The sequence below is a fragment of the Maniola hyperantus genome, chromosome 14, assembly GCF_902806685.2.
Source record: "Maniola hyperantus chromosome 14, iAphHyp1.2, whole genome shotgun sequence".
Taxonomy (NCBI): Eukaryota; Metazoa; Arthropoda; class Insecta; order Lepidoptera; family Nymphalidae; genus Maniola; species Maniola hyperantus.
The window spans coordinates 6,650,999-6,667,945 of NC_048549.1; the positions used below are offsets into that span (position 1 = coordinate 6,650,999).

A 16,947-nucleotide genomic window follows, 5' to 3' on the forward strand; every position below is an offset into this window, starting at 1 on the left:
ACAAAGAATAATCTTTTACCTACTTGTGTACCAATTTTTAATTCAATTGCTGGATTCAAAGTAAAAGGACGAGTGAAAAGGCGTTGCAAATCCTGCTATTTTGTTAGTAGACAAGAGCGACTTTATGTAATCTGTCCTGAGCACCCTCGACATAAACAAATGGCTAAGAAACCTAAACCACACAATACTTGGACATTAACTCATGCCAGTCAAAGTAAAGTTAGACCATGGTAATATAAACAAATAAATAGTAATGTACCTATACAGACTATAGAGCATGGTCCTAATTTTAAGTTTTAATGTAGCTATTAGTAGGTAAATATCAATAAATAATTATAAAATAGGTACCTGTGTTTTATTTGATTTTTATTATATTTATTTGTAACCTTCAACTATTTATTTCTATACAAAAAAACTATATATAGTATATAGGTACATACAGAAAAAACTTATCAGTAAAAAAATTATATTTACAAAAAATATACGCCATCCAAATGGTTCTTTATGGGCATTGTGCCCAAAACACTGGCGCTATTACCTCGCTGAACGGCAAGGCTCAACCGTTGAGCGAAATAAGCACCTTCAACTAGCTAACTAGTTAGAGAAAAAAATTAACACGAACCTCAAGAGCTAGACTAACTCCAAAATATACCTATTAAGTTCTTTACATAAACCTTATGTATCACTCTGCACATAAGCTCAAGTATATAATGTGAATATTCCCATCTGTAAGATATTTTATAGTGTTTCGTGAACAAGATTATTTCCTTTAGTAGGATGGATATCTGAAATGGAATGCACAGCTCTTATATTTCTCGGACCATACAGTTGCATTTTCTGTAAAAACAGTTACAGATTTTTTAAAAATATAAACATACTTTTTTAGGGTTCCGTATCTCAAAAGAAAAAAAGGCACCCTTATAGGATTACTTTACTGTTTGTCTGTCTGTCAGTCTGTCAAGAAACCTACAGGGTACTTCCCCTTGACCTAGAATCATGAAATTTGGCAGGTAGGTAGGTCTTATAGCAGACATTCGGGGAAAGACGGACAAAAATTCCAAAATAAATTGTTTTGTGCTCTATCGATAATAATGTTTCTTCTGATTAAAATTTTAGAAAATATATTTAATGTACAGAGATTATCCAGTTACAGTTGCAATATTTTTTTATGTAAGCAGACTGTAGGGCTACCAATTTTTTTTTTCATAATTATTGTAGGTAATCTAGAGCTTCCGATACGGTCAAGCAAGTAGATTTTTGCTTGAGTCAAGCATTTTGATTGACCGTTTACAATGTCTGCTTGATTTTCGAGTCAAACATTTACGTGCTTGATGAGATTTTATATTTTTTGCTTGTTCGCGCGTCAACTGTCAGACATGGCGGACGAGGAGCGAGGACGCCATGAGGACGCTTTGTTATGCGACAACAGCGAAAATTATAGTAGCGAACAATGGAGCGGAAAAGAGTTTTTATTATTACTCATTTCACTATACCGAGACGCCCTAGGACTCGAGGGAAATAAAAGCGCCGTAGTATTTTGATAAAAATCACTGTTTGACCACCTCTACGCATAAGTACGACGATCACGTACGATTTGAGAAAAGTGCCTCTTGCTGCTTGACGGGCGCATCAAGCAGCTTGATCAAGCAAAACAAATCTGCCTGCTTGACGTGTCGAAGTCGAGCCGCTTGACCGTGTCGGAAGCTCTTATAAGTTATACATAGGTAATCATAAATACTTTGTTGGGAATTGGGACTAATATCTGTGGGACTAATGGATGTACGAACGACGACAATCGTAAATTGCCTTAAATTCTGAGACGAATAAAATAAAATAAAATGACAGAGTTGACACCTAAAGCTGAAATGACGAGTATGGACGAGTGAGTGACATCCTATATGGATCCTATGGTGAGATCTAAAAAAGCATAGTAAAAAAGTCTTGAAAAAAGTACTACACGACTATCGAGAGAATGCAGTTACCTCGACACCCACTTCCCCGCAACGCAACTACCAAGTAGCGTTAGCATACAATACAACGCTGTCAGACGCACTTTGTATATTAAATTAAATAATTGTTTACTTTTTAGTGTTAGTGGTTAGTGGAGTCGGTTTTTTTATTATTATTGAACAATAGCACCACCACCCTTCTGTGCCATACCTCTGGCGTTATGCCCTCGTGAATGACGGAATTGAACAATCGCTGAAGGACCTTAGGGCATAAACTGCGTTAAGCGTGTGCACGCACGTGAGCACGTCGCGGGCCACGCTTCTGGTGCACGCACGTGAGCACGTTCGCGTGCTTATGCGCGGGCATCGGCGCGTGCATCCGCGTACGCAGTTTTCTCAGTACAATTTTGACGTTGGAGGTGTACAGTCGAATAAGTAATAATGGATAAATTAATGTTGTATTATTTATCAAGACGACGGCGACGACGAATTGCCAAAAAAAGACGCCAGCCAGTAAGCCCGTTCGTTGAATCTAGGTTACTGTGCGGGGAATTCGTGGTGAAGTTTGGTATATTAAGAAAAAATGAAAGGTTTTTTTTCAAATATTTTAAAGTTTCATTACAAGTCTATGATGAATTATATTCAAAACTGGAGCCCTATTTGAAGACTAACAATCTACGATTGAAATCTACGTCAATCGTATCACCAATGGAACGATTTGCAATGACATTGCGGTAAGTAAAGACATTTCGATATTAATAATCATCTTTATTCATGTAAAAAAACAGTCATTATTTAACAAAAGTTTAGAACACTCATATTTTTTGCCAATTTATGTAAGTCACATTACTGTTTAGCCACATCAAGCAAGAAAGAAGAAGAAGTTCTTATTGTTTCGGCAGTGACACCTGAATATGGCTTAAAATGTTTTTCTTGATGTGGTTCACGGACCGAAACACATAACCGCACACTTATTAATCATCATATTAATCACAGTTTCTTATATTTATTAATTATATTTTGTTATTTCTAAATTACACAGTTTTATCTTTTTCGTTTTTTTTTATCTATACCTACTTATTCACTTATTTTTTTATATACTTAATCACAACAGTCATCACAGTGTCTTGCATAAACGCTACGTTACAATTAGTCATTGATTATTCATTTGAAATACACTAATAAAATCACAGGTTCAAGTTTAAAATAAAAAAACACAATAACAGTTAAAACAGTACAATAAGTCTAAATGTCTTAATTATAATAATATACCTACCTTACAAAGTATTAATTATAATGACGCATATTGATTGCAAGTTTTTACATATGAATATTTCCCTTATTAATTATTCCCTTCTATTACTAGATCGGGTACTAATATTATTTTAAATTCTTATTTATCATCACAATCATAATCACAGTTTACTACATAAAAGATTAAATTTAAGAAGAGGACATATGAAGGAGCAATGTTATGAGTAGGTTCAAAAAAAAGGTCCATTAAGTAAAAAAGGGGTCTATTGATACACTTTTTTATTTGACCCCAAAATAGGGTTTAAGATAAATCCGAATCCGGTCCGAATCGACCCCGTTTCTTTCCTTATGAACATGACACCTCAAGGCTTGTAAACTTTTGGCGAATGCCCTTGTATATCATAATAATTGCACATGAGACCAGAAAAATATAAATATAAAATTGCGCTTTTTACTAACTTAAATAGTTCTTCATGTTCTTCTCTTTCTTTTGTTCTTAATAATTAAACAGTCTTAATCAAATCTTCAAAGTCTTTCTTGTTACCTATTTATTCATTGTTCGTATCTGATCTTACATTTAAGGATTCTAAATCATTCGTTACCGTATTTTGCGTTAATGAAAGGTCATCAATGGTAATAATCATTTCTTTTTCAATATCAATTAAAGCTTGTAATACTTTCGTACGAAATAATAATTTTTTAAAGCAACTCAATTTTTTTACAGTTGGTAATAATGACTTAAAAAAATTCAAGTCTTCGTCCATATTATCTGCAGTGTTATTCTTCACGTAATTTAACAACTCTAATTCGAAATCAGTTGGCGATTCGCACTTACGTTTCTTGGAAGATCGTGTTTCTTTGGTAACGCTGGAGCTGGTGCTAGGTACATTAATCAAATCTTCTTCAATAATCGTATTATTTTGTGAAGTTCTCGGTGACGCGTTTTGCTCTACTGACTGATTAAAATTGTCTGCCGATTCTTCTCCTTGAGTATTCGAGTTTGAATCTAAAAATGACAGCATGTTATAGTAAACGTATGTTTTATTTGCCCTGGAACCGGAGCCTGATTTAAGTTTTTTTTTAGTAGACCTCACTCTTATATAAGTGTCTCTTGCAGTTTTCCATCTTTGCTGCAGCTTTTTCACTGAAACAATAACACAGGTATTTTATTTTATTACAGATATTTAGTTAGTGGACATACCTTCGTCGATATTCATCTGGCGTATCAGACAGGACTAACCACGGTCAGAAAAATAGTAACAGAAGTTTGTCAAATTATAATTGAAAGGTTAAAGGAAGAATGTATACCAAAATTTTCCCGTGCGCTATGGGTAGAGACTGAAAAAGGTTTTTTAACGCAAGCCCAGTTTCCTAACTGCATAGGTGCAATAGACGGAAAACATATACGCATTATAAGACCTCCACATAGTGGTTCCCTCTATTACAACTATAAGCATTACTATTCTATTGTACTGCTTGCAATGTGTAACGCCAACTATGAGTTTACCTATATAAACGTGGGAGTGCAGGGTAAAGAATCTGACTCCGCAATTTTCACACAAAGCCGATTGTACGAACAAATCAACAATGACTTAATAGATATTCCTCCTGCCAAAGCATTGCCCGTAATACACAATGATAAACCAACCAACATTGCTGCAACCGCAGCTTTGCCCTATATTATTGTAGGAGATGAAGCATTTGGGTTATCTAGCCATGTCATGCGGCCATATGCTCGAGCTCTCGATTTAAACTACAAAAAAAAAATATTCAATTATAGGTTAACGAGAGCGCGACGTTATATTGAGTGTACATTTGGTATCATGGCTAATAAATTTCGCATACTCCATCGTCCATTGAACGTTGGAAAAGACAAAGCAATTTGTTTTCTTAAAACAATTTGTATTTTGCATAATTTTATAAGATCAAGAAGTCAAATTAATGACTTTCATGATATTGTCATTATACCAGACCATATACGTTCAGTTCGGGGGTTAATTGGAAATACCCACAGAGATTCGTATACATTACGCGATAGCTTCGCAGATTATTTCGTTGCAGACGGACAGCTGTCATGGCAAGATCGCAGTATTTATTGAAGGCTTTTTTATAATTTATGTACATTCAATAATTGAATTTTCACGGTTTTTTACCACACATTTTTTATTAACATAGCAGGCATATTTTAATAATATACCTAATGATTTTATTTGTTAAATTCATCGGATGTAACCAGTTGCGCCGCCATGACAGTCGAAAATTATAAGAAATTCAGTATTCTTACATTAAATAGGTAAAATGTTATGTAATTACGCATAAAATGAAACTTTTTTTCTTTCATTACACATCCAGTGATGTGTAGTTTGTACAGTGTCTAAAAACACAAGTAGGCATCTTTTTTACTAAAATATTATTGGTACTCAAACACATGTAGACGCGACACCGATTGGAGCGTGACTAACTGCATGGTAGGCAATTACCTTCCATTGCTCTTGCCTTTGAAAGCGGGCGTATAACTAATCTAGTTATATAAAATCATAGGATGTAACCAAATAACTTAGATTGTTGTAAACTAAAGTTGAGAGATGTCAAAGAAAAACCTACAAAACTACAAAACGCACGCTTATTTTACAAAGTTACTAGCCCAATTCTAAAACCAATATAATAAATATTTTAGTTGATAATTGTTTTATTTATTTACCTACCGATCCACTGTTTCTGCCCTAAAATGATTTTGAACCCTAAATACACCGATAGTGTGAAGTAGTGTGTGTAACATACTGGTTGTCTCGTGACGCGCAAAATGGCGGCGACCGCGTGGCCGAAAGAAAGAACTTTGGAATTTATCGAGCAATAATTATATAAAACCATACCAATATTATGGGACATTGTTCACACGAATTTCACAATGTTCAGAAATACGCAGTATCTCTGCACTAGTTTTGAATATAAGCATGATTTTATATTTACATAGGTAAATTATTGTAAATATTCCGAGTTTTAATTTTATAGTTGGATTAATTGTTGAAAACATTTAATTGACACAAATACAATTGAAATAACTAATTATATATAACTAATTGCATAGATTATTAAAAATAAAAATTAGGCGCAAAGAATAGTTTACCTAACCTACGTTATTATAAAATAAAAAAAGAGTGTAGGTACTTACCTTGTATGTTTTTTTCTGCTTCACTCCAGTCATCAAAATTTTCAAACAGTACTTTACAAATGTCTAGCCATGCTTTTGATTTAGCGTCCCGGTCTTTAAATATTTCGCTTGATTGGTCCCATATGGCAGGACGACACTGAACTTCAACAATTACCCTTTCTGTATCAAAATTTGTCATTTTTTGTTATGGGCCGGGCACGCGCGTGCGGTCGGTTCGAGATAGCGCTGTCAACTGAACAAGCACGCGCGTGCACCCGCTAGCGGGCTTCGCGCGTGGACCCGTCCAACGTGATGCGTGATCACGTCGCGTGCATGCGTGCCCCATTGCACGGAAGTATCACGCGACGGGCTCACGAGCGTGTGCACGCGCATGGGCACGCGCGGGTCGTTTTTGTATGGACACGCGAGAGGCACGCTTAACGCAGTTTATACCCTTAAGTACCGGTTTTCTACCCGCTTTCAGGAGCGCACCTCCACCCAAATACTTGCATGTGATTTTTTTTACGAAAAACAAAATTGTGCCAATTGTTTTCCAATTTTGACAACAGTTTTTTCTTTAATGATCACGGAACCCTAGGGCCCAAATATCGATTTTGAAAGAAATCGGCCCACTAACAAATAAAAAACATTTTTTTCCTTTTATGATCATAATATATGTAACTCCAGATATCAATTTTGAAAGAAATCGGTCCACACAGCACACTGCTGGTTACACCACTAGGATAAGTGAAGAGAACCATGAGAGTGCTCAACCATTGGTTGCACGTTCAAAATCAAATATTTTATTCAAAGTAAGTACACAGGCTTTTTTTGATGTAACGTCTGGTAAACTTTGAACTTCAGACGGAATTTTATTATAATAACGGACACCACTGCCCAAAAAGACTCGCTATTTTTGTTGCGTGTGTTAATATTATGTCGTTCATATTTAGTTTTAATATTTTCTATATTTTTGCGAACATACATTATATTTTCATATATATATTGACACGCTACTGTCATTATATTACTTTCTTTAAATACTTCTCGTAGCGATTCAGTAGTTGAAGTCTATGTGTAAGGAACTATGAGAGAGTGAGATCTCACCGGCGGCGGTGGTAACGGTGATAGTGGCGACTTTTTTTTCATTCCACTCGCAAGAATTCAAGTGATTAAACCTGAAAGGAAGTTTCGTTTCAATAACATAGTCGCTTCATTTTTGAGAAATCACGAATTTGTAGGTAAGTAGGCACTAGGCGCCAGTTCGTACATAAAATCACCTTTGACATCAATAAAAAACTTTGTTATAGGTATACAATCGGTGTATTACAGTACTATAATATGAAGGTATACCTATATATTCATAGGAAGTATATAGCTATTATAGGAAGGTAGGTAACCTATATATTCATATTTGATGTCATAAGTAATAAATAAAAATATTCTTTTTTTGCCATCCGTACCGTTTTCCGTGGCTATAAACGTCATTTTAACGGTCGCGAACTGTATTCGTGATACTAATAAAATATAAAAAGTGCAAGAACTTTAAATTCAAATAAGTAACTATCAGAGGACAAACACCTAATTATTTATCACTTATCAGTTGCAAAGTAAGTACCTACATAGGTACTTAAGCTGTGATCTTTTAACCCCACGATTACGAAACACCTACCTACGCAATGAGTTCAGTACCGGCCGTGAACGCGCAAACTAAAGTCTTGTCTAAATCAATCGACATGTCTAAAACAAATACAGAATCCCAGAACAAAGTCACGAAGACTATTGTTACCTCACCGTACATTTACAAGCCCGTTGGACCTTACAGGTTTGATTTTCTGCAATAACTAGACACTTTTGAGGGTTCCGTACCCGCATGATGCCAACAGGGACCCATCACTAAGGCGCCATTTCCACGGATGAGAGAATCACGTGTGACAAAATTCGATACAAACTATCGCGATCGCTGCGATAGTAGGTATCGCCCTGTGGAGATTGGCCCATAGAGTTTGTATTTGGGTATTAGTAAGCCTGCGCTGACCGTTCGTCCGTCTGTCTGTCAGCGGGCTGTAACTCATGAACTAGGTAGAGTTGAAATTTTCAGTGTGTATTTCTATCTAAATCAAATCTGTGTAAAACAACAAATAATAACTGTTTGATTGACAGCCATGCTTATTAAAAAGTAGATACATCCTAGTGTTACCCAGTTTTATTTACTTTAGTTCGATTTACGCCTCAAAAGATTTCTAAAAATATTTAAATGATTGTCCACAGCCAAGCAATTCTAGCAAACAATACGCTGTATGTGTCGGGGGTGATAGGCTTGGATCCTCAAGCCCAGTTAGTGTGTGGCGGTGTTGAAGCGCAAACTAGACAGGCATTGGACAACTTAAAACATGTGTTGGTAGCAGGTGGCTCTTCTCTCGAGGCTGTTGTCAAAACAACTATCCTGCTCGTCAATATGGACGATTTCCAAGTCGTTAACCAAGTTTATGCACAGTGTAAGTACCTCCTCTCCTAGCTATCTCACTACAGTAAGTACCTTACCTACTCCTGCTCCAATTTGTAATAGCGCAAAATCAAGGTGGCGGGGTGTGCACGTATAGACGTGGCGCGAAAACTATTGTAGCCATATTACTTCTCTAATCTGTGATTGTAGCTGTATTCAGCTACGTAATGTAAAAGTACCTACTTACTATTTAAAAGTTAACTTTGATAATTAATTGATACTTACTTGGTTTGTAGAAGTCAAAGTTCCTGCGCCACACGCTTCAGTAACTGATTTTGAGTCTAAACAGTTATATTATGTTTTCTGTGGTATGGAAAACGGCTTTCATATATTTTCTAAGCCCGAAACCGTTACATCTCTTAGCTTACGAGTTCAAATGTAGATAGGTAGGTAGCATTTAGCAAGGAAAAATGCGAGTCGAACTCGCACATGAAGGCTTCCGTGATCCGTACCATCGTACAAGAAATAAACATCGTATAAGAGATAGTGGAAGGGTTCCGTACCGAAAAAAGGAACCCTTATAGGATCACTTCGTTGTCTGTCTGTCTGTCGTTACATCATTAAAAAAATTAAAAATTTTTCATGAACAAATAATAATTTATTTATTTTTATGCGCAATTTTTGATAATTATGGTGCGAAATATCGAAAGAAATACCCGAGTACGGAACCCTCGGTGCGCGAGTCTGACTCGCACTTGGCTGGTTTTTTTTGTGTGATGTAACCACAAATCACGGTTTTCGGATTTTTCCCTTTACTAGTGCTTTAGACATTGCTAGCTGACCCTGATTCTTGCTAGGTCAACGGGACATACCCAACAGATTTTGGTTTCCTTGACGGAACTTGACAGAGATAGACTGACAACAAAGTGATCCTATAAGGGTTCCTTTTTTCTACGTGACATTGGCGAAGTGCATTGTGCTCGGTGTGGCACTACTGAAAGCCACAAAGCAAAATAAGAAGACGGGTTCCTTTTTTCTCTGCAAATACGGAACCCTAAAAGTCACTTACCTACATGTAATCTCTAAACGTTGCATTCCTAATTCTTATAAACTTCGCAGCCTATACATAATGTTCTGTCACATTTTCCTATGAAAATATTTCTGTGCATATTTTCTTCACTTTCAATTAAATTATGTAAAACACACGCTGGCATGCAAGGTCTACTTTTATCAGCGCTTGGTATTTCACAGCAAGTTTTATACTATGCAAATGGCATTGTTTCAGATTTTCCTAAAGACTGTCCGGCGCGAGCTACCTACCAGGTCAGCAAGTTGCCCCTGGGTGCAGCGGTCGAGATAGAAGCTGTTGCGCTGAGTGGAGACCTCGTCGTAGTAGAAGCGGGGCCATGCCCTTGTGCTCGTATTTAATAAACTAATTAAAATCTTATTTAAGTTTTATTTCTACACTTGCTTATGCCCGCGATTTCTTCCGCGTGGACTACACAAATTTCAAACCCCAGTTTTACCCCGTTAGCAGTGGCGTGCACAGTGTTTGAAGCCAGGGTAGGCATTAGTTAGGTAGGAACCTGTTTACTGGCAGGTCATAATGAAAAATATGCATTGATCTATTACAACTGGGGTAAGCAGTGTATTTATGCCTCTATGACGCTACTGCCCTTTAGGGATTGAATTTTCGAAAATCCTTTCTTAGCTTTAAGTTTTAGGGTTCGATAAGAGACGGTCGGTGACTATATAAAGTCGTTGTGCTATTCTTACATAGGCCGATTGGTTAAAATCAAGCTCCAAAAGCAATTTAATGCGTAGCTGCCGGCCGGTAGCTGAAGTGAGCGCCCAACGAACATATTATTAATATTAAAATCACGCGAGGGCCAGTGCCAAAATATGAGGCCCTTGCCCTCTATTTGTAATATTCATAGGCTGTTATGTTAATCTGAACCTCAGTTTAACTTATTTCGTCGGTACCTATATATAACCAATTATTATTAGTATTCATTTGAACAAAAAGAGGAATAAAAAGGTACGTACATTCACGAACGACTGTTCATGAAAAGAAAATCCTTCAAGGTATAAGTACAATAATTGCGTCAAAGTGGAAGAATGCTTTACACTCGTTTAATTTGAAAAACGCGAAGGGGGTGCGAGGTCAACTGAGTGGGCTACCTCCTCCCATAATAGGTATGTACGATACAATCTTGTAGAGCGCGCAGTCGAGCTTAGGTGTTGTAGACGGCTGGTCAAAGGTTAGCAATAGTTGTTGCTAGATTTTTAATTGATTGTAACGCATGGCCATCGTTTAGGACTTCCCCGAACACCATGGGCTGCACGAGCAGCGCTCCAAACATGCCCGAGATAACCGCGAACATGAGCGGTAAGTTTACCCTTTAAATACTTGTTGACAACTCGTGTTGTTGTCAATTTAGTAAGCTCAGCTAAAAAATATACATACACTACCTACCTTTAACATGCCTTTGGTATGTACTATTTTTGGACTAATTACTTACGAGTTATCACATTAACTGCTAGAAATCGTGCTTAGACTTTAATGGTTGTTTATCGTTCTCTGTTTTATTAGCTACCTATGCGAGACGTGAATGTTGACTCAGGGTTGAACGTTTCGAGGAGCATTTCCGACGCCTGGCCCCCAAACTAATTGGAGCTGCCGGGGCGCTCGGACGACTCCTCCCAAACGTGGGTGGGCCAAGTGCCAGCTGCCGCCGCTTGTATACGGGAGTGGTGCGATCGATGGCTCTTTACGGGGCACCTATCTGGGCGGATGCTCTGAACGCCTGCAATTGTACCCTGTTGCGAAGGCCGCAGCGAGTCATGGCGGTCAGAGTGGTAAGAGGTTATCGCACCATTTCCTGTGAGGCGGCCTGTGTTTTGGCAGGGACTCCTCCATGGGATCTGGATGCGGAGATGCTGGCAGACATGCACCAGCGAAGGGTGGATGCCCGATTACGGGGAGAACACCCTACCTCCGCAGAAATTGCTGGGTGGCGGCGAAATGCGCAGACCGAGCTTGTCTACCAATGGTGGGGGAGACTCGAGTCACCCAGCGCAGGTCACATGATAGTGGCGGCGATCCGGCCCGTTCTTCAACAGTGGGTGGAGAGAGGGCACGGAGTACTCACCTTCCATCTTGTGCAGGTTCTTTCGGGGCATGGCTGCTTCGGAAGGTACCTGTGCAAGATCGCAGGTAGAGAGCCTACTGAGGAGTGCCATGAGTGTGGCAGTGCCGTGGATACGGCGCAACACACTCTGGCAGAGTGCCCAGCATGGGCTGAGTCGCGAGAGACGCTCGTGGCGGCAGTGGGGCAAGACCTCTCCCTGCCAGCCGTGGTCAAAGCCATGGCGGGCAGCGATGGGTCTTGGAAAGCAGTAGAGCTCTTCTGCGAGCAGGTAATGTCGCAGAAGGAGCTGGCGGAGCGCATGAGAGAAGATGATTTCAACTCTCATGCCATCCGTCGTAGGAGGGTCGGGCGTAGGCGAGTCGCCCACGACCGCCGCCTACCCCCTTGAGAAGGACTCTTGGGCAATAGACACGGGGAGTCTATCGTCCGTAAAGAAACCAGTCCTCGAGTCGGAAGGCGCACCTTTGTGTTCCTGGTGCGCCTCAGACGGTGTTTAGGGACTTCATTGGTCCCCTGAGGTGGGTCCTCAGCAGGCGCCGCTGGCTGGGTTGCGCGAACGTGTTTGGCCCCGTAGCCCAGCCACCAGGCGATGCGTGGAACATCGTGGGGTTTTAGTCGGTAAGAGTCCGACATAACCTCCGCACCTCCCCGGGTGCGGTGGCATCCATGAGGATTTCCCCACGGAAAAAAAAAAAAAAAAAAAAAAAAAAAAAAAAAAAAAAAAAAGGGTTGAACGTTTACTTAATAGCTGGAGGTCAATGTTAAAGGTGGGATGAGAAACTAGTCTCTATAGCTTTACTGTGATTTAAATTTTCAGATTATCATGAAAATCGATTTAAAAATCGCATATTCCGCACAGTTTTTAATACTTAATCAGTTTTTTAGGTAAACAGTACAAACAAAGTTACGGCCCACTGCGATCGAACGGTTCAAATATTTAAAATATTATATATTTCAAAACAATATTTTTTACGAATGGCAACATGATAATATTCATGTTAGTGCATTTTAAAAATCTATACTAAATTTGATATAATTACAGAAACAGAGGAGAATGATATAAGTAATGTCACTGGAGATGTAAAAGAAGATAAGGATGCGATACGTGACGCAGTGGAGAGTGATACAAAAGATGCAACAGCAAGCAATGTGCTTCCAACTTGTGATAGTTTAGAAGAAAATATACAATTAGCTAGAAATAGTGATTCTTTTACAAAAACTCGTAATGAAGAACAAGAGCAAGGTATGTATGTATTTGCTGCAATCGTCTGTGTTTTAATTGTTGTGTGTAAAAAAACATGATTTTTTAATTTTATAAAGATCTTGATATAATACACGTTGATTTAAGGTCGAGCACATGCACGCGTAATTTTTGGTAATTTCATGAATGTATTAAAGTAACACATACACAATATTAAGTAAATAAATAATGAAACAAAACCGCCCAAGTGCGATTATATGACCAAATCATTACTTTTTTTTAAAACGTGGAAAAAATGCATTTTTTTCGAGGTTTTCTTGTTATAGTGATCACTGGTTACTTATTATCGCTGAAGCTGTAAACAATAGACACCTATGATAGACGGATGGACAGACAGATGGCTCAGTATGCACATGAGTAGTTATCCCTAATAGGGTCCGATTTTTCACGGAACAAACAGTCAGAAAAACATTAATATACATTAATATATGTCGCAGGTATATTGTCAAAGCCGTGATATTTATAATTTCACTAGTGATATTATAGATAGATAGATTGTTAATCGACTTCATTTCCCACAATTTAACGGTCCGGTTTTAGTGTCATTGTCCATAGTTACTCGTACCTATTTAATATGCAATTCATTCAAACACTCACCATTATATAAGCCAACTTGACATGAAGGTAAGTCGTAAGTACCTATCTAAAAAAAGAAACTCATAAGAAGATAGGTACTTAATTAGAATATCAGTTCATTATGAAACCGTAAGCAGTAAAAAGTGGCGAGGGTTGACATTTTAAATAGGTACTTACCTATGTAAATATGCAAAGCTATTACGCGGGACATTTTGTACGTTGATTTTCAAGATTGTGTGCTTTTAAACTATGTGTAACGTGTACCTATTGTAGGACTACATGTTTCCAAGAAGGGTTTCTTAATTTTTACTGTAGTGTATAGTTTAGTAACTAGACTGAAAACGAAAACGATTGTCGTAGGTTATAGGTACCTACTCCCACACAAGCTTACGCTTAGTTGGAGAGGAAAGGGGAATTTTATCATGATCATGATGAACTTGCCTAGTATTGTTTAAAAAAAATAACTGTAGAACTCTGGACTCAGCCCTACATGGTTAACAGTGGAATAGACACTTGTTGATATCATACATTGATGTTCTCGAAGGCACCCATTTAGTCACTGTTTTTATTTTTTATTTTGCACTTTCCCTGTTATAACTCTATCATCAATTTGCACTTTTTCGTCTACTTAGGTGGTCTGCACTTTAGTTCAGGAAAACTATTTTATGGGACAGTAAAAACGTGACCTTCTCCCGTTCGTGATATTTTGGATAACTGGTAAGTATAATATAACTAATAATTCAGATCATTTAGATCCAAGCAATGAGGATGTAAGTTTTTAATAATGACAGTGATTGTAAATATTTGAATAGGAAATGTGTAAATAATTTCTTAAAATACGTTACGTTTATTTTAGTTCTTAATAATGGAGCAATCGTTTAGTTCAAAAAATGGTGAAATAAATCCAAACTATTCTATTCATTACAGACAATCAATTGACTAGCGTGGTAGAAAATGAAGACATAAAAATAAGCGAAGATGAGAGCGAACAAAAATTCACAACACTAAAAGAGGTGGCAGATCATGTAATTTTAAACAACATACTTGAAGATATTGATCAAACATCAACACAGCACATCAATCACGAGCTATCCAATAACGAAGCAGAAAATGTTCCTTTAGTTACCGAAGACACATCGCCCGAATTACTAGACGAATGTAATGATGAACAACTCGAAGAGACAGAGTAAGCTTTTTTTGTGATAGATTACGAGATTAATGATATTACTATTATTATTCATGAGATATAGAGAGATATGAGAATAGTAAAGAGCTTTTTGCAAGAAAATAAACCCCAACTGTATCTATGACATTTTATAATAAGTAATGCCTTAACACTATTTAAATATTTTATAATTTTTATAGTGTTTTACCTACACTTGAAGGAAATTTCTAAATAATTTTAAATACACATCAAAAATTGCTAACCGGCAGGAATCGAACCCGCGTCTCCTGGTAAAACAACTTAAATAATTTCTTTCACAGAGGCCAAGAAAATAGTGAAGAAGCTACAAGCCCAAGTCAATCAGATGGTAATCGCTCGACGCGGTGGGAAGCACTCGCGGACATCGCAGCAGAACTACCACCATCGCTTGCCGTAGATCCTATGACAGGCCAAATTTATTCTCTCACTAAATAGCTCAGACTATTGCTGTATAGCTGTTTAGTTTAATAAGTTCTGAATACGATCAATAGGAGAAATCAGCCTGCCCTTTACACAAAACAAGATCTGTAACGTAAATACAGTTACAAGATAATATCTTCTCTGCTATTATAAAATTGTATGTTTATTTGTTTGTACGCACAACACGCAAAACTCCACTGGACCAAAGGCGAAAATATTGCATTTGTCGGACATACGTGATACTTCAGCGCATGTCTAATAATAATTCAAAAAATTTACGCGACAACACCGTCTTTATTACAAAAACAGTTTAGGCAATTCAGGTATTTGGTACCTTCCTTGCCTTCAGTGTGCACTTTCTGCGTTGGGTTATGGGTATTTCTCAATTCCCATCCATCCATCCATTTCTCTTCATCTTCTCCCAAAGAACCTACCTTCCTTCCTTTCACCCATCCTAATCTGCTGTCTTCCATTTCAATTCCATTCCCATTAAATTAGTTTCAATAAAAAATCTAATTCATCCAACCATGACTATGACCATCTGGAAGTTCCCACGGGATTTTTAAAAACCTAAATCCACGCGGACAAAGACGCGGGCATCAGCTAGTATATAAATAAAATTAATACTTCACCATAGTTACATAACTATAATGCGAAAATTTTATTTTTCACATGCAGTAATCAATTATTGTTAGTAGGTATTTTGGTCCAGTGCGAGAATCTAATGGCACTTATCGTCAGCGCATGAAACACGAGCTAGAAACTCTGGAGGGCCGTTAGAAGATTGTCAGGTAGATACTGCAAAGCCTCGGGTCACACAAAACGAATGCCGAAAAAATACAAGTGCCGTAAGAAGCTTATGCAACTGGACGCCCCACAGAAAATATCAAAAGGTAGGGCAAATGGATGGAATGTCTGGATGGAGACCCAAAAAAGAAGACAAATACACAAATCGAGAAGAGTCGAAGAATGACATAGGATGATGACGACTAGTAGATACATACAGCTCAATGCCTGGAACAGCACAATATTCTCAGCTCTAGATTTTCCTAATATGAATGTTGACATGATTTAGTTTAGCTACGCTAATACAATGTAGTTTTGTATTCCAAAACCATAAATTCCTTGTAAAATAAAAATATACCGGAATTGGACTTAATTTGAATCAAAATAATAATAGATATGTGACTTTAAATATCTTAAATAAATATTTTTAGAGATACCTACATAATCTACCTTATAGGATTGTCTTATTATTTCTTAATCCTAGCATATTCCCAAAAATTAAATTTTAAACAGGGTCTGCTTTATTATCCTAAAAAATTATTGACCACCTGAAGATCCAGTTTCTCACATAGAGATTTTGCCTCCCTAACAAACCAGCTGTGTGATTCGCTGATACAGTGTTCAACACTGAATGGTAGCTACTGAGCTCATTTTAAATTGGCTGCTGCTTGCTCCTTCAGTTGCTTCAATGGGTGTCATTAAAATATTTTTTTGTAGAAAACCATCAATGGATAAAAATAAATACCAA

General features: G+C 37.6%; 4 protein-coding genes across 6 annotated transcripts; 3 read left to right on the forward strand and 1 right to left on the reverse strand.

Annotated features, from left to right (window-relative positions):
- The first annotated feature begins 1,915 nt into the window (after window positions 1-1,915).
- On the forward strand, window positions 1,916-5,887 carry LOC117988150 (uncharacterized). Of its 2 annotated transcripts, none has more exons than XM_034975267.2 (2): window positions 1,916-2,683; window positions 4,384-5,887. In XM_034975267.2, exons 1-2 carry the CDS (start codon window positions 2,391-2,393, stop codon window positions 5,300-5,302), a joined length of 1,212 nt encoding a protein of 403 aa, XP_034831158.1. In that variant the 5' UTR covers window positions 1,916-2,390; the 3' UTR covers window positions 5,303-5,887. The 2 variants fall into 2 exon arrangements, 1 of the variants encoding a protein (XP_034831158.1); XR_011237549.1 differs by lacking the exon at window positions 1,916-2,683 and adding an exon at window positions 3,953-4,086.
- Window positions 3,535-7,053, reverse strand: LOC117988152 (uncharacterized). The gene is made up of 2 exons (XM_034975268.2): window positions 6,376-7,053; window positions 3,535-4,347 (listed from the first exon to the last, which is right to left on the reverse strand). The coding sequence occupies exons 1-2, from the start codon at window positions 6,551-6,553 to the stop codon at window positions 3,752-3,754; spliced, it is 774 nt and encodes a 257-aa protein (XP_034831159.1). The 5' UTR covers window positions 6,554-7,053; the 3' UTR covers window positions 3,535-3,751.
- A 916-nt stretch (window positions 7,054-7,969) lies between these two features.
- On the forward strand, window positions 7,970-10,247 carry LOC117988153 (2-iminobutanoate/2-iminopropanoate deaminase-like). The gene is made up of 3 exons (XM_034975269.2): window positions 7,970-8,179; window positions 8,626-8,852; window positions 10,086-10,247. Exons 1-3 carry the CDS (start codon window positions 8,034-8,036, stop codon window positions 10,226-10,228), a joined length of 516 nt encoding a protein of 171 aa, XP_034831160.1. The 5' UTR covers window positions 7,970-8,033; the 3' UTR covers window positions 10,229-10,247.
- A 772-nt stretch (window positions 10,248-11,019) lies between these two features.
- On the forward strand, window positions 11,020-16,635 carry LOC117988395 (uncharacterized). Of its 2 annotated transcripts, none has more exons than XM_034975526.2 (4): window positions 11,020-11,189; window positions 12,995-13,195; window positions 14,717-14,975; window positions 15,275-16,635. In XM_034975526.2, the coding sequence occupies exons 1-4, from the start codon at window positions 11,135-11,137 to the stop codon at window positions 15,426-15,428; spliced, it is 669 nt and encodes a 222-aa protein (XP_034831417.1). In that variant the 5' UTR covers window positions 11,020-11,134; the 3' UTR covers window positions 15,429-16,635. The 2 variants fall into 2 exon arrangements, 1 of the variants encoding a protein (XP_034831417.1); XR_011237550.1 differs by lacking the exons at window positions 11,020-11,189; window positions 15,275-16,635 and adding exons at window positions 12,678-12,719; window positions 14,422-14,506 and having other exon boundaries at window positions 14,717-14,859.
- The last annotated feature ends 312 nt before the right edge of the window (window positions 16,636-16,947 follow it).

Excerpts from the sequence above, each read along its gene's own strand:
- LOC117988153 (XM_034975269.2), top strand. The coding sequence starts at position 8,034 with ATGAGTTCAGTACCGGCCGTGAACGCGCAAACTAAAGTCTTGTCTAAA. Across the intron at positions 8,180-8,625 it reads AAGCCCGTTGGACCTTACAG|CCAAGCAATTCTAGCAAACA; the intron begins GTTTGATTTTCT and ends GATTGTCCACAG. Across the intron at positions 8,853-10,085 it reads TAACCAAGTTTATGCACAGT|ATTTTCCTAAAGACTGTCCG; the intron begins GTAAGTACCTCC and ends GCATTGTTTCAG.
- LOC117988395 (XM_034975526.2), top strand. The coding sequence starts at position 11,135 with ATGGGCTGCACGAGCAGCGCTCCAAACATGCCCGAGATAACCGCGAAC. Across the intron at positions 11,190-12,994 it reads GATAACCGCGAACATGAGCG|AAACAGAGGAGAATGATATA; the intron begins GTAAGTTTACCC and ends ATATAATTACAG. Across the intron at positions 14,976-15,274 it reads GAACAACTCGAAGAGACAGA|AGGCCAAGAAAATAGTGAAG; the intron begins GTAAGCTTTTTT and ends TTTCTTTCACAG.
- LOC117988152 (XM_034975268.2), bottom strand. The coding sequence starts at position 6,553 with ATGACAAATTTTGATACAGAAAGGGTAATTGTTGAAGTTCAGTGTCGT. Across the intron at positions 4,348-6,375 it reads AGCAGAAAAAAACATACAAG|TGAAAAAGCTGCAGCAAAGA; the intron begins GTAAGTACCTAC and ends TTATTGTTTCAG.
- LOC117988150 (XM_034975267.2), top strand. The coding sequence starts at position 2,391 with ATGGATAAATTAATGTTGTATTATTTATCAAGACGACGGCGACGACGA. Across the intron at positions 2,684-4,383 it reads CGATTTGCAATGACATTGCG|ATATTTAGTTAGTGGACATA; the intron begins GTAAGTAAAGAC and ends ATTTTATTACAG.